Here is a 24,137-nt window from a genome sequence, read left to right on the forward strand (position 1 = left end):
GAAAAGCTAAGCTGTTGATGGATGACTTGAATTTGCTGAATAAAGAATGACATGAGGGAGTTGCAGGTTTCAGTAGAAAAGAAATGGGGAGGGAGAGAGTCAGGGGGGTTAAAAATAGTGTTCATCAAAGAAAAGAGTTTTGGAGTTACCTTTTTTGTGGAGATGAGTTCAGAAAAATAGTTTGTTTTTGTGGTAGAAACCAGGTCCTTATACTGAGAGAGATATAAAGTATAGATTTCTTTGTGAACGGTTAAGCCAGTTCTTTTATAGAGTCGCTCAAGCTGGCGACCTTTGGCCTTCATGTGACGGCGCTCAGGGGTGAACCAGGGAGCAGATTTGGAGAAGGAGACAGGGCGAATTTTGACTGGAGCAAGAAGATGGAGAGAATCAGAAAGAAGGTTGTTGTAAGAGGAGACGAGTTCATCAGGGTTTGGTGTGTTAGGGATTGGAATATCGCGTATGATTGAGGAAAGTGCATTCACATTGATATTTTTAAAATTACAAAAAGAAATGAGGTGGGAGGGTTTAGCGACAGATATTTTCGTTTTCAAATAGACAAAATCACGGACAAGAAAAACAAACAGTTCAGGTGCTCGTTTGACCATTACAAAACACAATGAAAAAGGAAGAGTAAATTAATAATTGCCGGTTACATTCTATTCAATATGAATTTACATATTCCATTTCCAAATGGGGCATAAAGAAAAGAAAAAAAACCACAAAGTTTCTATTTGGACACTTTTACCCCAAAACTGATTGGAAAGTGGAATTAAATTGTCTCATTTTATACACTGTGATTCTCTTACTACAGCTACCGTCCTTGAAATAGGAAAACACTTTCTACTCACTTGGAAGAAGTATTGTGGCATTTTATTTCCTTCCTTATAATCTGAGGTATGCTCTGATCTCCCTCCTGGTATAAAGCAAATAACACACTGCATCCTGTTTTTGTCCAGGAACTGTTACTTGAAGTTGCCAGGAGTTTTCTGTCAAAGAGTTCATGTTTTCACTGGAGTTCCTAATAACTGCAAAGAAGACAGAAGGAGAAAATTAAAGCCTTTTGTGTTTGATTAAAAAAACAAAGAACTGCTAGTTGAAGAACGTGCCAGTAAAAACTTATAGTTGTAGACAATATTTGTCACATTGCTTCTGATTACAGTTGCAGACTGCAAGAGTCATTTCCTGTGAAGTGACGTGTTTTGCCACTTTGTCTTTATTTGTGGTTTTATCTGTAACCGGAAGGGTAGACTTGGTTGCCATAGAGACAACGCTCAACATAGGAGTTCAGACACCAAATGCAGTCAAGCCTTCTTCACTTCTACAATGTCATTGCTTTTGGAAAAAGAGTGAAGGCGACAGAAGAGCAGATTTTTAGAGCTGTGTTTTTCCAATCAGTGAGGTTACCGCCCCTCAGGTAAGGAGTCAAATGCAGAAAACAAACTTCTATAGCTTTGATTTTAACTGGTACAATAAGATGATGGTTACAATAAGATATAGGATAGCAAAAACCACATAAAATGTAAAGCATGACCCTTTTTCCTTTTCTTGATTATTAATCATCAATTGCATTTTATTTTGAAATATCATCATTGCAGGTAGAATTTTGGATATTTGAAAGGTTGCTCTCATTAAAAAATACAAAATTCAATATGCAAATGGATGTAAAAAAAGTTTTTGTATCTATTTCAGTTTTCATGTCTTTTACTTTGATTTGGATAGTTGCACTCACAAGAGGAATGAGCTCTCTATTAGCTCTCCTCCATGACTCAGACCACCGAAAACCTGCAGCTTCAGCCTGGAGATGTTGAGGCGCATCTTAAAGGCGATGAAACCTTACAAAGCACTCGAACCAGACCAGAGCTGTGGAGGCCTCCTGAAAGCCTGCAGCCGCTAATTGTTCTTTGAATTGTTCAACCTATACCTGGTTGAACATTTTATCCCTACCATCTGGGGATCATCCATCATTTGTCCTGTTGCTAAAAGGAATAATCCCAAGTTCAGTAACTATTACGGGTCGGTAGCTTTAACATCTCTGGTCATGAAGATCTTTGAGAATCTTGTTGTAGCCCAGCTGCAGGCCGACACTTGCATGCACGCCGACCCCTTTAATGTGCATACTGGCAGCAGAGGGGGGGGGGGGGGGGGGGGGATTTGGAAAAAAGCCCAGGTTTCACGTTAGAGTGGTTTTATGTGGACTTCTTAAGTGCCTTTAGCACTCTGCAACCACACCTAATGGAACGTAAACTGCTTCCGATGGACGTTAACCCTCATCTGATCCTCTGGGTCATGTCCTTCCTGACAGCGAGACCTCAGTAGGTCAGAGTAAACGGCGACCTCAGCTCCGTCAAGACAATTGTCACAGGTGCTCCACAAGGCTCTGTGATTTCCCCACTTCTCATCACTCTTCTCACAAATGACTGCAGAAGCTCAACCCCAGGAATTATATAGATAAAATATTCAGACAATATCATCCTCATGGACATCATGAATACAGATGTGTTGCAGCATGAACACATTCTCTTCGTAGTTGCTTGGTCTTAAATGTGTCAAAAACCAAAGAAATGACCGTTTGTTTCCACCATGGGCACTCCATCATGCACAAACTCTGCTGATAATGAAATAATTGAAAAAGTCCACTCATATAAATACCGTAAATTCCGGACTATAAGCCGCTACTTTAATCCTGTGCTTACAGCCCTGCAGCTCATTCAGTGACGCGGCTAATTTGTGGATTTATTTGGCGGCCACCTTGAACGTACTTTTGATCTTGGAGCTGGGGTTGAATGCATAATCCAACTCCAAGCAGCAAGCCAATTATTTATCTACACACCATCATTATATTATTAAATATGTTTAATTTTGCTTTAACAACCTGTTCATTGTTTTGAAACAGCATTTTAAAATTGCCATGGTTGTGACATTTCCTTAATAAAGAGAAGAACCACACAGGAGATGATAACTTTTGTTAGACTTTTGCAGAAGGAGAATCAGTCTGTGACAGCACGAGAACTGGCTCAGAGGAGTTCTGCCTTCCTAGTGCATGGACCTTCTTTTTATTGAAAACTGAAGGTTGGAGGCATGAATGTGGGTCATTTAATCAGGAACAACAGGAACATCATATTCTTCTCTAATCAGAACTTTTCAGGTCATTGCTTTCTTATTGGAAGGTAGAACTCACACAATCATGTTATGGTGATTATAGCGTGTAAGCAAATGATAATTACATAACTAAAAAAAATATAAAAATTTTTCGCGTTGAAATTATTATAATTTTATGGCTTTTTTCAGAACCTTGGATTTCAAAATCACTATTTTCCATAGTATCTTTGTTTTTATTTCACATTGCTGTTTTTCAGAATGACTTATTTATTTCATGATGAGCTTTTTCAGCAGAATGAGTCTGTCTGTCAATCAAACCAAACAAGGTGGAGGCAGTTTTGTGATTGGCTACTCCTTTACTCAGACATAAGCAGCAGCACCCAAACTACATCGATCAAAGTCGCTTCGGCAAATGTGACGGAGCAATGCACACCCCTCAACACTAGGGTGAGTATGCACCTCAGCACATCCACAGTGTAGTATCTTCAATGATGAGACATTGTTGGTTTAGGTTGGCTCTTTATTCCACCATTATTACAACTCTTTTACAACCAGAATGCAGCGCGTGCTTATCCTTAACAGTGTAACATTCATGGCCTTACAATGAAATCAGAATTTTGTGATATGAACAATAACTAGTCAATATGCCACATTACCTCCCCTTTTAACTGGGACAATTTAACAACATCAATTTCTTCAAAATAGACCAAACAGGTTTCTTACAGTCTGTCCTAACGTCATTAATCTCAAAAAGAACTATTTAAATATCAAGTTTGAAATCTAAGGGGACGTTTAATTTCACGTTTTGAGCGTCTCAAAACCACTGGCTCAGGTGACTGGTTAGGAAAATCTCCCTTTTGTGGGGAACTTCTACAGCTCGTCTCCACTTCCAGACTTGCTTCTTTTGTCGAGACCACTCTGTCTCCCGCAGGTACAGCTCGCTCACGTAGCTGATCTCCATGTCGTCTGTGAACTGTGCCAGAATCCCGCTCTCGGACTTCGTTGGAAACTGGACCAGTCTGTCGCACCACCATACAGGGAATCCAATTGTGACCCCCACTCACAGTGCTACGCAGATACACTGCATCTTCCACTACAAATGAACGATCTGCTGCACTGTAATTATGGCAGTCTTTATGGTGATATTGCCTCTTCCTCACCCGCTCCTTGGTGCACGGCTGCAGAAAATCAAGCCTGGTACGAATGTCTCTGCGCAGAAACAGATCAGCAGGGGACTGTCCCGTGGTGCAGTGAGGATTGGATCTGTACTGCAACAAAAACAAGGAAATCTTTTCATCAATGCACAGATGAGTATGAGCCAGTCTCTTCATTACAGCTTTAAATGTCTGGACATATCGCTCCGCCAGACCATTTGATGCTGGGTGTCCTGGTGCACTTGTAGTGTGATGAATCCCATTCATTTTCACAAAAGTTTTGAACTCTGCTGATGTGAATGTAGTTGCATTGTCAGTCACAATTTGCTCTGGCAGTCCAAAAGAAGAAAACAATCTCCTTAGTCTTGTGATGGTAGCCTGGGTGGTGATTTGTGACATGCGAAATACTTCCAACCACTTTGTGTGTGCATCGACCACTATCATGAACATGGCACTCATGAAAGGTCCAGCAAAGTCTATGTGCAGTCTTTTCCATGGTTCTCCAGGAAACTCCCATGGATGTAGGGGAACTTAGCGGGGGGGGGGGGGGGTGTTGGTTTGTCCAGCCGGCATATCTCACATTCTCTGCAAAGACGCTCTACATCCAAATCAAGACCATACATATTTACGGGCTAAGGCTTTTGTCTTGACGATGCCTTGATGTCCTACATGGATTTCTTTTAGGACTCTCCCCATCAGCTTGGTAGGTATGACAACCCTTGTACACCAAAGCACACAACCTTGTTCTGTGGAAAGTTCATTTTTCCTCATACTGAATGGCTTTAGGTTTTCGTCCTGTTTCCCATGCTAACCTTCCATCACGTACTTGTAGACTCGTGACAATTCACTGTCTGTACGTGTGGCTTGTGCAACCTGTTGTGCACTAAGTGGTGCCTCTTGAAGATGCTCTTCCAACAGTGAGTGAATTAGCGCTGAGGTTCCTGCTGTTCCATGATCACTAGTTTCCGGTAAGGGAACCCGGGAAAGACCATCTGCATTGCTATGCTCTTTTGACTTGCGATAAACAATGTGGTAGTCGTAAGCAGAGAGAATGATTGCCCACCGTTGGATGAGTGCAGCTGCCAAAGTTGGTAGACCTTTATGTTCACCGAACAGCGTCACCAGGGGGCGATGATCAGTCACCAGTGTAAAGTGTCTGCCCCACAAATACTGGTGAAATTTCTTCACACCATAAACCAGTCCCAATGCTTCTTTTTCTATCTGAGAATATTTCTTCTCAGCTGGGCTTAACGTCCGAGAAGCGTGGGCCACAGGGCGTTCTTCGCCATTTTGCATTGTATGCTGGATTACTGCTCCGATACCATATGCTGAAGCATCACAGGCCAGAGTGAGTGGGAGGTAAAGGTCATAATGAGCTAGAACTCGGTCACTTGCTAGTAGTTCCTTGCATTTAAGGAAAGCAGTGTCTTGCTCTTCCGTCCATTTCCATGTCACGTTTGCTTGCAGCAGTTTGTACAAAGGTGCTAACACTGTGCTTTGTTGCGGTACAAACCTCCCATAGTAATTGTATAATCCCAGGAACGCCTGTAACTCGCTGACATTGGTAGGGGCTGGAGCTTCGTGAATGGCTCTCACCTTCTCTTTTGAGGGTCTGACCCCATGCTCATCCAGTTCATGTCCCAAATACTCAATCGTTTTCCTGCCGAACGCACACTTTGAGCTTTTCACCCGCAGTCCATATCCTGTAAGAGTTGTAGAACTTTTTGCAGGTTTGACAGATGAGCCTCCTCTGTATTTCCTGTGACCAGCAGATCATCCAGGTAAACGACAACTGGTAAATCCTTCATCAGATTGTCCATAATACCCTGGAAAATGGCGGGTGCTGAGCTGATTCCAAAAGAAAGTCGATTGTATACATATAGTCCTCTATGAGTGTCAAGTACAACCTGCTGATAGGCTGCAGCCAAATCTATCTTGGAAAAGATTTTACCACCACTAAGGGTCGCCAACAGCTCCTCTAAACGTGGTAAAGGATATGACTCGGTCTCTATTGCTTGGTTGACTGACACTTTGTAATCTCCGCATAACCGGAGTGATCCATCTTTTTTTTGTACGGGCACTATGGATGCTGCCCATTCACTATGCTTCACTGGAGAGATTATTTTAGCATCTTCCAGTCTTTTAAGTTCCCTTTCAACTCGCTCTTTCATAGCAAATGGAAGTGGCCTGCTTTTTACAAAATTTGGGTGGCACATCAGGTTTCACCACTATTGCTGCTTTTATGTCTTTAAGCATGCCTAGCTCATCTGCAAAAACCTCTGAGTACTTTTCCAGCACCTCAGTGAGTGACTTACATGTGGGTGAAGTTAGCGATTTAATCTGCTGCCAGTTTAGACTGAACTCCAATCTCTGCCACACAAAGTTGATCCACCCCCTTTTACCACTAACAAGGATAACTCTTTGGTCTCCTGTCCATAGCTCACTGGTACTGTAATTTGACCTAAAACGGGGATGTGACCTCCATTGTAAGCCTTGAGTCTGACTGTTGCAGTCTGCAGTGAAAAATGTGAAGATTTCTCCTTGTACTTAACTTGTGGTATGACACTCCTGGCATCTCCAGTATCTATTTCCATCTCTAACTCTGTGTTAGCCACAATAAATGTCTCCTTATATAAGTCGATGTCATCATTTGTTACGGTCAGAATGCTAAACAGTCCTAGTTCAGCAGCATCTTCCACTTCCACATGTTTTGTGTGGTGAAGTGTTTTTTCCCTTGGCATTTTGTTTTTCTCTGCTCCCAGTTTAAGCTTTTGAGCAAAATGCCGTCTTGATGTGCCCCATTTTCCCGCAGTTATGGCATTTGGCATCCTTAAAATAGCACTCATTTGCTGTGTGGTTTTTTTCTGTTGCAGCTGTAGCAGTTTCTTGTCTTGTGTCGCGGCTCCACCTTGTGGACATTGGCTGTTCCTACACTCTCATGTCCAACCACCCGCAGCTGACGGGCTTCTCTATCCGCTGTTTCCATATTTAAGGCAATCTCAAAAGCTTTGGTGAAAGTAAGGTCGGTTTGTGAGAGTAATCTTCGCTGGCAAGCCTCATTGTTTATTCCACTCACAAAACGATCACGCAGTGAGGAGTCCAGGTTGGCACCAAACTCACAATGGGCTGCACTCCTTTTCAACTCCGCCGCATACACTGCCACCAGCTGGTCGTGCTTCTGATTACATCGGTTAAAACGAAATCTCTCTGCCACCAATATCGGCTTAGGCTCAAAATGTTCCTTTAATATTGTAACAATCTCATCAAACGTCTTGTCCTTAGGTTTACTAGGCTTCACCAGATTCCTTAGAAGTCCGTAAGTGGATGCGCCCATAGCAGCGTTGCCACTCGTTTTTTGTCGGCTACATCGTTAGCTTCGAAAAATTGTTCGATCCGTTCCACATCCGCCGACCATGGCTCACCGTCTGGCTTGAATTCATCAATTCTTCCAAATAGGGACATTGTGCTCACTAGCACCGTCACCGAGTGTCTCTCCCTCCGGAAACCAATAGGTTTTAGTCCTCGTCGCCAGTTGTAGTATCTTCAATGATGAGACGTTCTTGGTTTAGGTTGGCTCTTTATTCCGCCGTTATTACAACGCTTTTACAACCAGATGCAGCGCGTGCTTATCCTTAACAGTGTAACATTCACGGCCTTACAATAAAAATCAGACTTTAATGAATAATAATAATAATACATTTTATTTGTATAGCGCTTTAAATGGCACACAAAGACGCTTCACAACACATGAGCAAAAACAGTTAATAAGAACAGAGCTAATATAATAAAATAATTAATAAAAACATAGAAGACAGATTTAAAGATTAAAAGCTATTTTAAATAGATGAGTTTTAAGTGATTTTTTAAAAACTGTGAGGTCAGAGCAGTCTCTGAGATGTTGGGGCAGAGTGTTCCATAGGGTTGGAGCAGCAATGGAGAAGGCTCTGTCTCCCCAATTTCGACGCTTGGTCCGACAGGGGAGAGACAGAAGGTTAGCATCGGACGAGCGCAGAGAACGGGAAGGGGTGTGACGCTGGAGGAGATCGGTGAAGTATGTTGGGGCCAGGTTATGAAGGGCTTTGAAAGTGATGAGGAGAACTTTGAATTTGATACGCTGATCGATGGGGAGCCAGTGAAGGTCTTAAAGGACGGGGGTGATGTGTTCACGGGAGCGGGTGTGTGTGAGCAGACGGGCAGCAGAGTTCTGAATGTATTGCATCTTATTTATTATTCTGGAGGGTGTACCAAGGAGTATGCTATTGCAATAATCTAATCGGGAGGTAATAAAAGCATGAATGAGGGTTTCAGCAGCAGCAAAGGAGAGGGATGAACGGAGGCGGGCAATATTTTTCAGGTGGAAACAGGCGGACCGAGTGATTTGATTAACATGTTGTTCAAGTGATAGATTTGTGTCAAAGAGAAACCCAAGGTTGCGGATGACTGGTGACGAAGAAAGCGTGGTGTTATTGAAATTTAACTGAAAATTTTGTGTGGATTTTGTGATGGTTTTGGGGCCAATTATGATTATGTCGGTCTTATCACAGTTGAGTTTGAGGAAATTGTGCTCAAGCCATGTTTTGATGTCTGTTAGACAGCGGGTGAGTGTGAAATAAGTGGTGGAGCTGATGGATTTGGTGGAGATGTATAGTTGTATGTTATCAGCATAACAGTGAAAATTTAAGCCATGTTGTCGGATGATGTCACCAAGGGGAATGAGGTAAAGGATGAAGAGGAGTGGGCCAAGCACTGAGCCTTGGGGAACACCTTGCAACAGAGGAGCTGTGGAGGATGAGCAATTGTTTCCCTTGATAAACTGTTGATGGTTTGTGAGGTAGGACTGAAGCCAGGATAGAGCAGAGCCAGTGTTGTTGAGACCGTTCTTGAGACGGGAGAGCAGGATGGAGTGGCTGATGGTGTCAAATGCTGCAGTGAGGTCCAGGAGAATTAGGATGGAGAGCTGTCCAGAGTCGGAGGAGAGGAGGATGTCATTTGAGACTTTGAGCAGAGCTGTTTCAGTGCTGTGTTGTTTCCGAAAACCAGATTGAAAGGGTTCAAACAGATTATTTGAGTTTAGGTGTGATTTGAGCTGGGAGGCAACCACTCGTTCTAGTATTTTGGACAGAAATGGCAGGTTGGAGATGGGACGGAAATTTGCAATATTGTCAGGGTCAAGACCAGGTTTTTTCAGGATGGGTGTTATAGCTGCCAGTTTGAGAGACTGGGGCACAGTACCAGAGGACAGTGAAGAGTTAATTATTGTTGTGATGAGTGGAGAGATGATATGACAGCAACCTTTTACAAGGGTGGAGGGAATGGGGTCCAGAGTGCAGGTGGAGGCTTTGATAGCTATCAGCTGCTTGCCGATTTCCACAGAGGAGACTGGAGAGAATTCAGAGAGCTCCAGACTGGAGGAAGGGGCTAAAGTTTCTGGAGGGGGGTCTGGATTAGGAGTGAGGGAGCTGTAGATTGTGTCGATTTTGGATTGGAAGTGGGACAGGAAGGAGTTGCACTTTGCCACGGTGAAAGATGAAGAGGAGTTATCATTAGGCTTCAGGATTTTGTTTATGGTGGAAAACAAAGTTTTTGGATTATTGGAGTTGGTATGAATGATGTTGGAAAAATAGGATGACCGGGCAGTATTGAGGGCATTCTTGTACTGGTGAGTGAAATCCATGTACATCTGGAGATGTACAGTTAGTCCTGTTTTGTGATGTAGTCTCTCAAGCTGTCGTTTGCGGGATTTCATGGTGCGGAGTTCAGTAGTGTACCAGGGTGCTGTGTGGGTGAAGGAAACATTTTTCGTTTTAGTGGGAGCCAACTGATCAAGACAGGAGGAGAGGGGGCTATTGTAGAAGTTTACATGTTCGGTAGGATTGTTAGACTGGGGAGGAGGAGAGACGGACAATTTAGCAGCAAGGGAGGCTGACAGTACATCAGGAGAGACAGATTTGAGGTTACGAAAGGTTATTTTACGCTTGATTATAGGTGCAGGGAGAGAAAATTCAATGTCCAGGCTTATGGCTAGGTGATCGGATATATGAAGATTTTGACTGGAAAGATTGTAAACCGAGATGCCAGTTGTGCAGATGAGATCCAAAATGTGACCATGAATGTGAGTGGGGAAATCGACATGTTGAATGATGTTAATACACTGCAGTAAATCCAAGAAATCTGAAGCAGGTTTAGATTGTGAGTCATCAATATGAAAATTGAAGTCACCAATAAGGAGGATGGATGGTGACATGGAAGAGAGTTGGGTCAGAAAATCAGTCAGATCAGAGAGGAAAGTGGCGTTTGGTTTGGGAGGTCGATAGATTACAGCAGTGACAAGGGGGGTGGGGCCAGGTAGTGTTATGAACAATAACTAGTCAATATGCCACACACAGTGTGACCAGATCTGGCAGTTTTGGTTCTAAATTTGCGGGTAAAAATGGCTTTGGGTGGTTTTAGGGCCGGTTCTACGTTTATTTTTTTCTCGTGAAAATATAGTTGTGGTCTAGGCTGGGAGGCTGTTGGAGTGCAGCTAATGTATGTACTGGAGCTCCGTGAACGCACCAGGCCGCATGTGGGAGGAGCTACCAGCTACTGATTTTAGCCTGATGGCTACATGGAGAGTGGTGTCTGTGTTTATCTCAATTACAATGCATGGTAGACACACAGAATGTTGAGAGATTAGGTTTTAATTTTGAAGCGTTCTACATGGTAATCCTGTCTATGAGATCATCTCAGCTTCAGCTCTCTTGATGACGGCGGTTTTTCCGTCTATCTGACTGAGTTTGAAAGCTTCCTGTCCCGCTTTAACCTAAGAGGGGAAAAAAACCCAGAGGACCTGATTAATAATAATTGTCTCGATGAAAATAGAAAAATATAAGGTTCAGGAGTCCCGAGCAGGCTGGCACTGCTTTTGGGTCTCTGTCTGGCCGGCAGCTCACCTCCCGGGAGCCGCCACAGTGATGGCGTGTCAGGGAAACTTCTATGTGACGACAGACTGGATCTGTGAGCACAGACAGCAGAGCTGTGTTAGCCACACAGCAGATAAGAGCTCTGAGAGAATAGAGGGAGGATTTTCGGATAAAACCTGTGCATTTTCCAATGCAAAAAAACATTTTGCATTTTCATTGATCCGCGGTCATAGAAGGTTTTCTTGTTGGGTCTGACGGTTTTCAGATGACTTTTGGGCTGGAAAACTGGGACACTATCTGGTAATCATGCACAGAGAACAAGAGTCTGGAGTGTTTCAACTGGAACTTCAAAACGTGGACATCTGAAAGCTCCTCTGTGGTTCACATGAATCCTCAAACTACAAAAATAGAGTCGTCGATGTTTGCATCTTCAGCAGCAGACAGATAGTTTGTCTCTATTTGATTTTCTAATGTCAGCAAAGTTGTGCAGATGTTGCATAAATATGTCATCTTTCTAACTGGCACACCACAGAGCAGGTATCTAGGAATACGAGTGGACTTCCGCTGGCATGGCGGTTAGAGCGACACGCTTTAACTAAGCTCACCAGAACTCGCCCCGGATTGTTATTAAAATAATTACTTTGGGACTGAGATACTTATCATAAGTTTTTCCAATTTTTATTTTTTTTAATTCAAGCAAACCTTCCAGTGTGGCTGAGACGGTGTTTTAACCGTTGTGCTATCCTAGGCACTTTAACATACCTCTAAACAGTGCTCTGAACCTTTTTTCTTCAATGATTTGTGATCTTCACTGGTGTCCATGGATTACATGAAATCTTTCCACCTTTATCCACCTTTGTCATGGTGGGGAGAACACGTCAATGTAAGGGTGGGGTCATCTAAGATAGCACAAGGGTTAAAAATGAAAAAGCCGACGCTAAGCTAGCAACAGCGCCACAGACGAGCACCACTGACCACGACTACACACCGATGGAGGCAGGTAGTAATATGAAAAGGAAACCTGCTCCGAGTACCCCTACTAAAGCTTCAGCTCCCCCTTCCAACATGAAAACTGTTCAAGAGTCTGCTGTATCTCTGAACGAAACTCTAATCACCACCATTGAAAAATTAACCTGCAGAATTGAAGACTTTGTACATCAGCTAAAAGAAAACTCTGTCATGGTGGCAAACCTCCCGACTCGTGGAAAAGAATGCAGCTGAAATCAAAGAATGCAAGCGGAAGATTATAGAGATGGAAAAAGAAGTTCCACAACTTGTTAAATGAGCTAAAAGAAAAAGTAGCTGAAATGGAAAGATAAGAACGGCGATGGAACCTAAAAATTCAAGGATTAAAAGAAAGAAACGTTGAGAACATCTGAGATGTCATCATAGGAATCCTGACCCAGATCGCTCCTGATTGGAAAGAGAAGATGGACATGGTGGTGGATTCAGTTAATCGGTTGGGGAGAAAGGAGGAGGGCCAACACCGACAGGTCATCATACAATTTGTTATGGGACACCACAGAGATGCCATCTGGAGAAAAACCAAGAATTGTTAAACCTGTAAGAATCTGGGAATCGTCTTCAAGGAGGATATCTCCAAAGCTGACAGAGAAGCTCGAGTAGCAGCCTGGCCGAAGATGGAAGAAGCTCGAGCAGTGGGGAAACACATGTCCTACAGACGACCGGTGGGCTACATCAACATCAACCCTAACCCCCAAAAAAAACTGCCAATCAAGCTTTCTGCCTTTCATCAACAAGTTTTATTGCACTGGAAACTAATTTATAAGCATAACTTTAGTCCGCACACCACGACTCTCTGGAACTGCCGTTATGTGTTACGGAGGAACAAATCCTTGTTTTACAATAACTGGCTGACCAAAGGGATATGGTCTGTTCTGCATCTACTGGATCATTCTGGAAACATTTTGACGTTTGAACATTTTAGTTCTAAATTTCAATTATTTGATCGGAAACAATATGATGCTGTGATCAAAGCTCTTCCACGATCGTTGATCCAATTATAACAAAATCTACTGTTAAACAAAGTTCAATTAGAACTTCCTTCACTTTTATTGGATGGGCAGCCGGTTACAATGACAGAACTCTCAAACAGCTTCATACGCAGACTGTTTGTGAAAGAACTCTTCCAAACATCTCATCAGAAAAAAAGCATTTCTAAACACTTCTCTAAAGAAGAAGTATTTAAATTAAGGTTGAATTACTTAAAATTTTGTATTTTACCAAAAGTAAAAGACATTCATTTTAAAAATAATTAGTGATGTTTACCCATCCAAGGAATTTTTGAGACTTCGTTTTGGGTTTTTTTTTGTTTAAAGGACGTTGAGACTGTGGATCTTTTATTCTTTAACTGTGGAGTTATAAAAACTTTCTGTGAAGAGTTCTGCTTTTGGTGTTCTTCCAAAATTGCAATGCCTGTTCGTTTAGACGCAAAAAAAATTTTTTCGGGGTGCTATAATCTCATAGACCAGAAATTATTGTTCTTAATGTCCTGAAATTGCAAGGAAAGTTTTATATTCCCAAAAATAAATATTGAATATCCAACCACTTTTGATTACATTTCATAAAGAGCTCTGGGGGGTATTCCAGAAAGGATGTTATGCTAGCTCCCACGGTAAGTTTGATAACCTCAGTTTTCAGAGGTATGTTTCAGGGTAGGTCAAGTTGCCATGCCAAATCATGCTCTGAACATAAACTGGTCTGGAGCAGGTTTTGTTGAAGGTTAGTTTGTTTTCAGAGAGGTGAAGCAGCATGGCGTGTCCATTTGAAGATGATTTAGTGGATGAAGAAGCTCAGATAATACTTTTTCCACCATGAGAGGGTGATAAGACCATGTATGGATGTTGGAAAGATAAACTTTTTTACTTTGATCTAACTTTTTATTTTTGCTTCAGTTAGGATAAATCATTTTTTAGTTAAGTCAGTTTAAAAATAACACGTAGTTTTCAGACAGTTATTTTACTTTTATTCAAATTAATTCAACTAAGTAGGTATAACTTTGGTGCTGCTGTTAGATCGGCACCGCAAGGGATTGTGGGATACCATTCCCTTTGCCTGTCTGGACGGTTTTTGGTTTAAGTGTGGGTTTTTGGCCAAATGTGTTAAGTTGTTTTGCTGTTTGACTGTGTTTTGCCGAGTTATTTTGTCCTGTTATGTTTAAGACTCAGCACCATGAGTGAGAGGGAGGGAGAGTTTGTGTATAGATAGCACCTCTATCACTGATTCTGATAGTGACAGTGATGGAAAGTTCCTGAATGAATTTATGAACTTTGTACATATTATTTGGTCCTTTTCATTGTTTTAAAAATGAGTATATCTGCCGGCTCAAACTTAGACGTATGAGAGATCAAGAATTATAGGAAATTAAGATGGCAAAAATTTTAATTGAATTGGAGTAATATGACATTTAGTTAGAAAAATATGTAAATTTTAGTTGAATAAACAATTATTGAGTTTTATAGACGTAAGAAATTAGGTTGAATAAATTTAACTCAATTACTTGTTACCAATAGAAGTAATTCATTTAAGCTGGCAAAATTGGATAAGTCATATATATATGCGTCACAAGGAAAATGGAAATAGATTAGAAACTTGTGCGTTTACTTTGTCTGTTCTTCTACAAAAAGCAGAAACTCTTTCTTTTGCTGATGCAGCTGTATTACTTTTTTGATGGACGTATAATCTTTATACGCCGTCATTAAAAGCTCAGACTCCATCTCACTGAAGTGTAGCGCTCTCTTTTTTTTCACCACGCGTTTACATGGTGACTCCGGAAATCGGCGATCTATTGAGAATAGCCGCGGTTACATGGGCAAAATATCTTGATCGGATCAATGGTCGGGTTAAAATTCACCCGTGCACATGGGCACAGAAAACCTTTTTTCGATTAGAAGAAACGTTCACATTAGCCGCGGTTACATGGGCAGAATATCTTGATCGGATCAATGGTCGGGTTACAATTCACCCGTGCACATGGGATCAGAAAACCTTTTTTCGATTAGAAGAAACGTTCACAACGTTCTCTCTGTGTGGGGTGGGTGGTGCTGGGCCTGGGGTGTCGGCGCCTCCGGGGGTGGGGCCCCTGGGCTGGGTGGGCCTGGCCCCCTTGTTGGGGGGGGGGGGACGGCTGTTTGACCACCGGGGGACAGTCTACCAGCTGTCCCCAACTTACCCCCTTCCTCATATAACCTCATATTAGGGTGAGGGGGTGGGGGGCTTAGCCTGCGATGGGCCTGGGGGGGGGTTACTAGGCAGTGGCCCCCCCTCCTATGGTTGCCGTATGGAGTGGCCCCCCCCTCTTTCGGTTTTATTTGCACCTTAGACATGTAGGGCCCTTGGTAGGGGGGGTGCTTGGACATCACTGCCAGCAAGCAGCAGATGTCCTCCTAGCACCCTACCCGCCAATTTTAACCGCACCTTAGACATTTAGGGCCCCTTGGTGGGGAGGGTGAGGGGACGTCACTGTGAGTAATCAGGAGATGTCCCCTTAGTGCCCTACCCGCCAATTTTAACTGCACCGCCCTTAGTACACACACCCCTCCCTCCTCAATATATACATCCCAACATAAACACACGGTTGGTCCCTGGACCAACCGTGTGTAAACTGGCGGCTCGAGCTCTGCTTGGTTCTCGTGAGTCCGGCAGCCGCTAACCCAGACCGGCCGGTCGGCTCGCAGTCCGAATTCTTACACATAACAAAACAACAAAACGCACATGTAACAAAGCACCCTCTCCTCAAACACATTAATAAATCCAGCTGTTCTGCTAAGAGAGGTTCACTCGGTCCACTGGCACCGGAGCCCGAACGCAGAGCTCGGGTGCTGGTTCCAGACGTCAGTGGGCACGCAACCCCCCCCCCCCCCCCCATCTCCCTTGTGAGCGGTGAAAGAGAGGGGAGAGCCAGCGGGGTGAGAGCGGGGCGAGAGCGGAGCAGCGCTTTTCACTGGGCCTCCGCAGAGCAGCTGGTCGGTCCCGTATGCGCTCCAAAGCTTTCTCTCAGCGAAACACCGTCCATGCATGATGTAAACCAGGGCAGTAGTGACACACGATCGGAATGACCGTTTACATGCACCACGATCGGATAAACGATCGGTATAACCCACCTATCTCGATCGGAAAGAAATTCTGATCCGAACGAGTCTGATCGGGGAAGAGTATTCCGAACGGCGCGTTTACATGACGCATTTTCTTTCCAATCAGGCGTTCATTCCGATTACTTTTGCCCATGTAAACGCGGCTGTTGTGACACTTTCGGTCGGAATAAATCATTTGGGCATGCGCAGTAGTGTTAAAAAATCCCGGAAGAGGAAATAGGTCCCGTTGTAAACAAACAGCTGCCACATTCATTTATGCAGCAGCTCGGTAATAAACAAGACGATCTTCCAAAAATGCTTTTATTAATGTTATGAATATTATGAAGGGCCTGTTCGCTCATCATTTTATTTAATCCGTGTGATCAGTGCTTTTTTTGTGGAAGAACGGAGCTGGAAGAAGGGTTAGGACAGACTAACACGGGCTAACAACATTAGCCTTTGATGGACACAAATCCAGGACCATGCGGGAAAAGCTGCAATCTGCAGCTTGGCTGCACGTAGATGTCTGGGAATAACATCAGTCTTTATTTTGTTGGGACACAACTGGAAACACAAATCCACGTGATTGTTTGAACAGTTTCTAAGGACTGAGCGACATTTATTTCTGCTCTGAAAAGTTCACACATCGCCCCAAAGCCGTTGTGTGAGCTGACGGCCCGAGCTCTGCTCGGACGCGGCTCTCCTGAGTCCTGCAGCCGCTAACCCAGAGCGGCGGGACGGCTCCCAGTCCGAAGTCTCCCACACATAACAAAACAACAAAACACACGTAACAAAGCATCCTCCCACCCCTCAAACAGAAAGTTATTAATCCGGCTGCTCTGCTCACTCGGTCCACTGGCACCCGAGCCCGGAGCTCCCTCGTGAGGGGTGTAAGAAAGGCGAAGAGCCAGCGGAGCGAGTGCAGAGCTTTTTAACAGGGCGTCCGCAGAGCAGCTGGTCGGTCCCGTATGCGCTCCAAAGCTTTCTCTCAGTAAAAGACCGTCTATGCATGACGCAAACCAGAGCAGTAGTGACACACGATCGGAATGAACCGTTTACATGCTCCACGATTCGGATAAACAATCGGTATAACCCACCTATCTCGATCGGAAAGAAATTTTTATCCGCACGAGTCTGATCGGGGCAGGCTATTCCGAACGGCGTGTTTCCATCCATCCATCTTCCTCTGCTTATCCGGACCGGGTCGCGGGGCCAGCAGTCTAAGCAGAGATGCCCAGACTTCCCTCGCCCCAGCCACTTCCTCCAGCTCCTCTGGGGGACCCCAAGGCATTCCCAGACCAGCCGAGAGTTGTAGTCTCTCCAACGTGTCCTGGGTCTTCCCCGGGGCCTCCGCCCAGTGGGACATGCCCGGAATACCTCTCCAGTGAGGCGTCCAGGAGGCATCCGGACTAGATGCCCGAGCCACCTCAACTGGCTCCTTTCGACGTGAAAGAGAAGCGGTTCTACTCCGAGCTCTCCGAAGGTGACCGAGCTTCTCACCCTATCTCTAAGGGAGCACCCCGCCACCCTATGGAGGAAGCTCATTACAGCCGTTTGTATTCGGGACCTCGTTCTTTCGGTCAAGACCCATAGCTCATGACCATAGGTGAGTCTTGGAACAAAGATCGACCGGTAAGAATAGAATAGAATAGAATGGCTTTATTGTCATTGTGCATAGTACAATGAGATTTAAGCATCACCATCAGTGCAAGAACAGTAAGGAAGGGAAAAGTAGTAAAGATAACATTGTAATATAATAAAATCAAACAAGCAAACAAACAGTATATACAAGTGTGCAATATAAGCTGTAAAGTGTATTGGAGAGTGCCGAGATAATTGTTCAAAAATTGCGTATGAAAAAACTGTGCGTAGACATGTCAAAGTGCAGAGGTGGCAATGAGGTAGATAGATGACACTGTGGACAGTTTGTGGACAGAGTTAACAGGAATATATTTTTTTTGTTTTTTTTGTTTCTTATCTGTGCATTCGGGAATTGAGGATTGTTATTGCCTTTGGAAATAAGCTGTTTTTTAGTCTGTTCGTTTTGCTTCTGATGCCTCTGTAGCGCCTCCCGGAGGGCATCAGGTTGAACAGGTCTGAGCCGGGGTGTGAGCTGTCCTTAATGATGTTCTGAGCCCTAGTGAGACAGCGCGCAGAGTAGATGTCCGTCAGGGTGGGGAGAGGGCACCCAATGATTTTCTCAGCTGTCTCTACAACTCTCTGCAGTCTCTTTTTATCCGCGGCCGTGCAGCTGCCGAACCAAACAGTTATGCAGTATGTGAGCAGGCTCTGGATGGATGACTGGTAAAAGGTCAGCAGCAGGTTGGTTTTAATTTTGTTCTTCCTGAGGACCCTCAGGAAGTGCAGACGCTGCTGAGCCTTCTTGATGATGGCGGTGGTGTTGGCTGTCCAGGAAAGGTCTGCAGAGATGATGATGCCGAGGAACTTGAAGGTGTGGACCCTCTCCACATGCTCCCCATTAATAAGGAGGGGGGCTGGGCCCGCGCCATGTTTCCTGAAGTCGACTATGATCTCCCTGGTTTTGCTGGTGTTCAGGGTGAGGTTGTTTTCTGAGGACCAGGTTGTCAACTTCAGGACCTCCTCTCTGTAGGCAGACTCCTTCCCCCTGGGAATGAGTCCGACCACCGTGGTGTCGTCGGCAAACTTTATGATGCAGTTGTTGTTGTGGGCTGGACTGCAGTCGTAAGTGTATAGGCAGTACAGCAGGGGGCTTAGCACACAGCCCTGTGGGGCCCCAATGTTCAGTGTGCGGGTGGAGGAGTGGTGGGGGCCAAGTCTCACAGTTTGTGTTCTGTTTGTGAGGAAGTTGTTAATCCAATTGCATGTGAGGGGTGGGAGGCCGAGAGTGAGCAGTTTATTGCAGAGTCTGTCCGGGATTATTGTGTTAAAAGCAGAACTGTAATCCACAAAGAGCATCCGGACGTAGCTCTGCTGCTGCTCCAGGTGGTTCAGTGCGGAGTGGAGAGCCACGGCTACGGCGTCCTCTGTGGATCTGTTCTTGCGGTATGCGAACTGGTGGGTGTCCAAGTCAGTGGGAAGGTGGTCTCTGATGTGCTGGAGCATCAGCCTTTCAAAGCACTTCATTATGACTGGTGTGAGGGCCACTGGGCGATAGTCATTGAGGCTGGTGGTAGGAGATGTTTTTGGCACAGGGATTATGGTTGCTGATTTCAGGCAGGATGGTATTGCTGCCTGGGCCAGGGAGAAGTTGAAGATATTTGTGAAGGTGGGGGCGAGCTGATGGGAACACGCCCTGAGCACTTTGCCTGGAACTTTGAGAAATTGAGAGCTTTGCTTTTCGGCTCAGCTCTCTCTTCACCACAACGGACCGATACATCGACTGCTTAACTACTGACGCCGCTCCGATCCGCCTGTCAATCTCACGCTCCGGTCTTCCCTCACTAGTGAACAAGACCCCCAGATATTTAAACTCCTCCACCTGGGGCAAGGACACTCCACCCACCGAGAGATGGCAATCTACCTTTCTCCGGTCAAGAACTATGGCCTCGGATTTAGCGTGTTTACATGACGCATTTTCCTTCCGATCAGGCAGTCTTTCCGATTACTTTTGCCCATGTAAACGCAGCTAATATCGTGCATTGACCCAGGGTTACCAAGTGGAGCGTAATTACGCTAACTCATATCCAGTCTTTTAGAACCGACATACCCAGAGTAAGCAAGTTCAGGCGGATTTCAGCCAGAGTTCAGGGTTACAGTCAGGGTAGTTTAATCATGCTTCCTGGAATACCCCCCTGTTTTTATTTTCAATCCCTTCATTATATGAAAAAGAAGAATGGCTTGAAATTGCTTAGTTTTGCTCAGAAATACAAACTTAATGAGGACCCCTAACCAGTATTAAACTATTTTGATGGATCTCTGTTCTTTTATTTTATTTATTTATTTTTAATTTTGTGTGTGTGTTATGTTCATTCATTTTTTCTATGTTTTTATTTTTTTATGTTTATATGTTATGTTCGGCAAGTGTGATTGCTATTCGAGGTAATGTTGATTATGTCATTACTGTTAGTTATTTTATGTATGATACCTCAATTGTCAAAGTTTTGGAAAAAATATAGAATAAATAAACATACATGTATGCGCTTAAAAAAAACTATGAATACGAGTCGATTTCCATGGATCAGCCAATGTGCGTTTAGATCCCACCCACTTTCACTGATTGACAGACAGACTCATTCTGCTGGAAAAGCTCTTCATGAAATAAATAAGCCATTCTGAAAAACAGCAACGTAAAATAAAAACAAAGATACTTTGAAAAATATGTATTTTGAAATCCGAAGTTCTGAAAAAAGACTTAGAATTATAATAATATACAACATTATTAAAATTAATCATTTAAAATGCTGTCTTAAAATAATGGACAGGTTTTTTAAGCAAAATCAAACACATTTAATAATAAAATTAATAATTTAAAATCTGTGTGCAGATTTTTCACAATTTCATGATCTTTTTATATATCTATGATAGATTTATTGAATGATTGTGTATTTGCAGAGGGTCATATTTATTTAATTATGAACAGTTTGAGACTCCATATATAAGTAGCCAACTTTGAATTTGAATAAGATGACTGGTGCATAATTCCAGGCCTTGGATAGTATATCCTCGTTCTACAAGTCATCCACTATCACCTCACACAGTCTTGTGTACTTTTACTGAATAGTTTTCAAAATACTAGTAGGCCAGGTTATCAGTAGTATGAATATATTAATACGTGTATAACACCATTTTAATAACTGACAGTACAAATATGTGAATAAGGTTCACATGGTTTTGTTGGGGGGATTGTTTTTTCTTTTGCATTTCTATTTTAGTAGTACAGTATTGAGAACAGATCAGACGTTTTAGTGTGCAAACATGAAGGGCTCCCATCCCGTGTGGTGCAGGCGCACGGCATGTCTCTCTGCTGCCCCCTGTAGGGTGAAGCGGGAACAACCCGCAGGAACGGCACATGGAGAACAGTCACTTCCCGGAACCGCAGAGGTTCGGTATGAGCTGCTGGAAGACATAGAAAGAATGGAAGAAAACTTTTGTCCCATGAGCGGAGAGTTGTCGTTGTTTTCTTGAGGACTGGTGTCGCTGCGCTGAAGCTCTGGGCTGGTAGAAGAAGCAGATCCCGTTTTTTTCTGACTTAGAAGAAGAAAGCTAAGTTGGATTCTTACATCATCATACCACAGCTGCACGATGGATGCAAACACGTAAGTAGACCTGCTGTTGCGCAGAAAAAGCATAGCTGATGTTGGCATGATGGTCGTAAATGTAGTTTCCAGTACGACGCTGAAGTTGGCTTCCGATTCACAGCTTCCGATTCGCGAGGGCACTAAAAGGAACATTCCGCTGCATTTTTCGCACTAAGATCACCTAAAACCGGGTCCTGTAAAACTACTGGACCTAAATTGCTCAAACCTGGATTGAACTATAATTTATATAGCAAAAAACGCATTAAACACAGTTTCTGATCTGTGGAACCTTCTTCTGATTTGTGAAAATGTGAAATAGGTTGATTTTTATCGCATTTTTACGCACTGTGTGAGTCCACCTCAGACCAGGTCCTGTTCCTGACATTTTGGGGGACATTTAATTTTTAATAATTCCTTTACATTTTTCTATTTTTTTTAACCCTTGTGCTATCTTAGATGACCCCCCCCCTTGCATTGACGTGTTCTCCCTACCATGACAAAGGTGGATAAAGGTGGAAAGATTTCATGTGATCCATGGACACCAGTGAAGATCACAAATCATTGAAGAAAAAAGGTTCAGAGCACTGTCTAGTGGGTCTGGATGACCCAACTCCCAATGTTAAAGTGCCTAGGATAGCACAAGGGTTATACAGGATTTTATTATTGTGTTTATTTACAGAGCCATAATAACATATCACCTGGGTGCGCAAAATCACTTTGTTGCATTGAACAGACTCGGCACAGACAAAAGCTGACACTTTTACTATGGACTACAGGAACCCAAGAAGGCTGACGAGGCAACATCAAAATCTCAGACATCAACAAAAGAAACTGGAAAACAGATGTCAGATTGGACACTTAGGCTACGTTCACACTGCAGGGCTTAATGCTCAATTCGGATTTTTTGAAAAAATCCGAATTGTTTGCTAGACCGTTCACATTTCCAAGTAAATCCGAACTTTTGTGATCTCCAGTGTGACCGTGACACGACCCAAACGAGACCCGCATGCGCAGAAGCCAGAAGAATACTCAACGGTGAACGACGTCACTCGTTTGCGGAGCCAACGTTAACAATGGATGTCAACAACAGTGTTGTCAAAAGCGGAGCTCTTTTTGTAATATTAAATTTATTTTCACAAAGGAGCAGCACAATTACAATCTTCTCATTTTAAGAAGGCATTGGAGTCGGGATCGTCTGTACCCACTGTAGTGGAAGAGGAATGTGTATGTGCTGGGGCCGCGCGCCCGCGTGTGTGCAAGCGCGTGCCGCGATAGAGAATAGGGGGGGGCAGTGTGGGCGCGCATTCATGTTGTGTGTTACGGAGGACGGTAATAAAAGAAGGTTTCCCCCAAAATAAATGCTATGGACTCTTTATTAACCCGTTCTGGAGAATCTAAGGATCAGAACAGGGAGGAGGAGGAGGGGGATTGCCTGGGTCCCCCGCGCTTCTGAGCACGGTCAAAGGGGAGAAAGAAAAAAAAGTTATCGCGGTAAAGGTTCAACACCACGCTCTGCCATTTATCTGGAATTTTTTTCAAAAACCGCCCAGTTGCGATCAGAGCCCTGGAGTTTGGCCTGAAAAGAGCGATCAGCCCAAATATTAATCCAATCGGTGACCTCTCTTCCCTTCTACTGACTGATCTCAGCAGCATCGTCCACCATGGTTGATGTTTACGTTCTCGTTCCCGCCTACTTCAACGCAAAATGATGACGTTTGTTGCGTGTCGATGACGTACAGTTCGGAATCAAGTCGCCTGGCCGGTCAGACGGCGGTCGCAATTGAAAAGATCGGCTACAATTCGGAATCAGGCCGGCAAACCCACGGGGCCTGGGTCGCATTTGAAAAGATCGGATCTGTGTCATTCAGACTGTCATGAAAAGATCGGAATTGGGCCGCTTAGGGGCAAAAAATTCGGAATTGGGTCGTTTCAGCCTGCAGTGTGAACGTAGCCATAGTTATGGTCAGGGTTAGCATGTGCCCCTGATTTAAGTTTTAGTTATTGTTAAAATTTTTCATGGTTTGTTTCCTGATTTACTTTAAAGTTTCTGTTTTGGTGTTTTGCTTTCAGTTGTCCTTCCCTCGTCCTGATTAATCTTCAATTGCATAAAATGCGATAAAATGATACTATTTCACACAGCAGTTTTTTTAACAGGACCTGGTCTGAGGTGGACTCAGTGCATAAAATGCGATAAAAAATCCCTCTATTTCACATTTTCACAAATCAGAAGAAGGTTTCACAAATCAGAAACTGTGTTTAATGTATTCTTCACTATCTAAATCATAATTTAATCCAGGTTTGAGCAGTCCAGGTCCAGAGTTTTTGAACAGGACCTGGTCTGAGGTGATCTTAGTGCGAAAAATGCAGCGGAATGTTCCTTTAGTGCCCTCGCGAATCGGACGCTGTGAATCGGAAGCACACTTCAGCGTTGTTTCACGACAGGTTCCTGAGTGAAGTGGGTTTCAGGCTGAGGGTCTCGCACACCTCCAGCAGACGGAGATCCACGCATCTGTCTGCCCCCCTGTGTGAACTTCCATTCCATACAAACTCTTTTCTACCACATAAAAAACTATGTCGATCTTTTTTTAAATCTTTAAGCTGTATTGGAAAAAAATCTTTTTGCGATTTCTATCAGTTTAAGTCTTTAAGTCTCTTTAGCTGGAGGTCAGA

At 43.7% G+C, this 24,137-nt stretch overlaps 1 protein-coding gene across 4 annotated transcripts in view; it reads left to right on the forward strand.

Annotated features, from left to right (window-relative positions):
• Positions 1-1,263: 1,263 nt before the first annotated feature.
• LOC101165497 (stimulated by retinoic acid gene 6 protein-like) overlaps positions 1,264-24,137 on the forward strand; it is an 86,999-nt gene continuing 64,125 nt past the window's right edge. Inside the window, exon 1 of one of the 4 annotated variants that reach the window (XM_020709277.2) lies at positions 1,264-1,414. In XM_020709277.2, coding sequence (XP_020564936.1) covers positions 1,296-1,414 — 119 coding nt within the window. In that variant the 5' untranslated portion in view covers positions 1,264-1,295. Of the gene's footprint in view, positions 1,415-21,172; positions 21,486-24,137 lie in introns of those variants that run through there. The other 3 variants (XM_023963039.1, XM_011484056.3, XM_020709278.2) reach the window with 3 other exon arrangements.

Source organism: Oryzias latipes, chromosome 15 (assembly GCF_002234675.1).
Source record: "Oryzias latipes chromosome 15, ASM223467v1".
NCBI classification, from domain to species: domain Eukaryota; kingdom Metazoa; phylum Chordata; class Actinopteri; order Beloniformes; family Adrianichthyidae; genus Oryzias; species Oryzias latipes.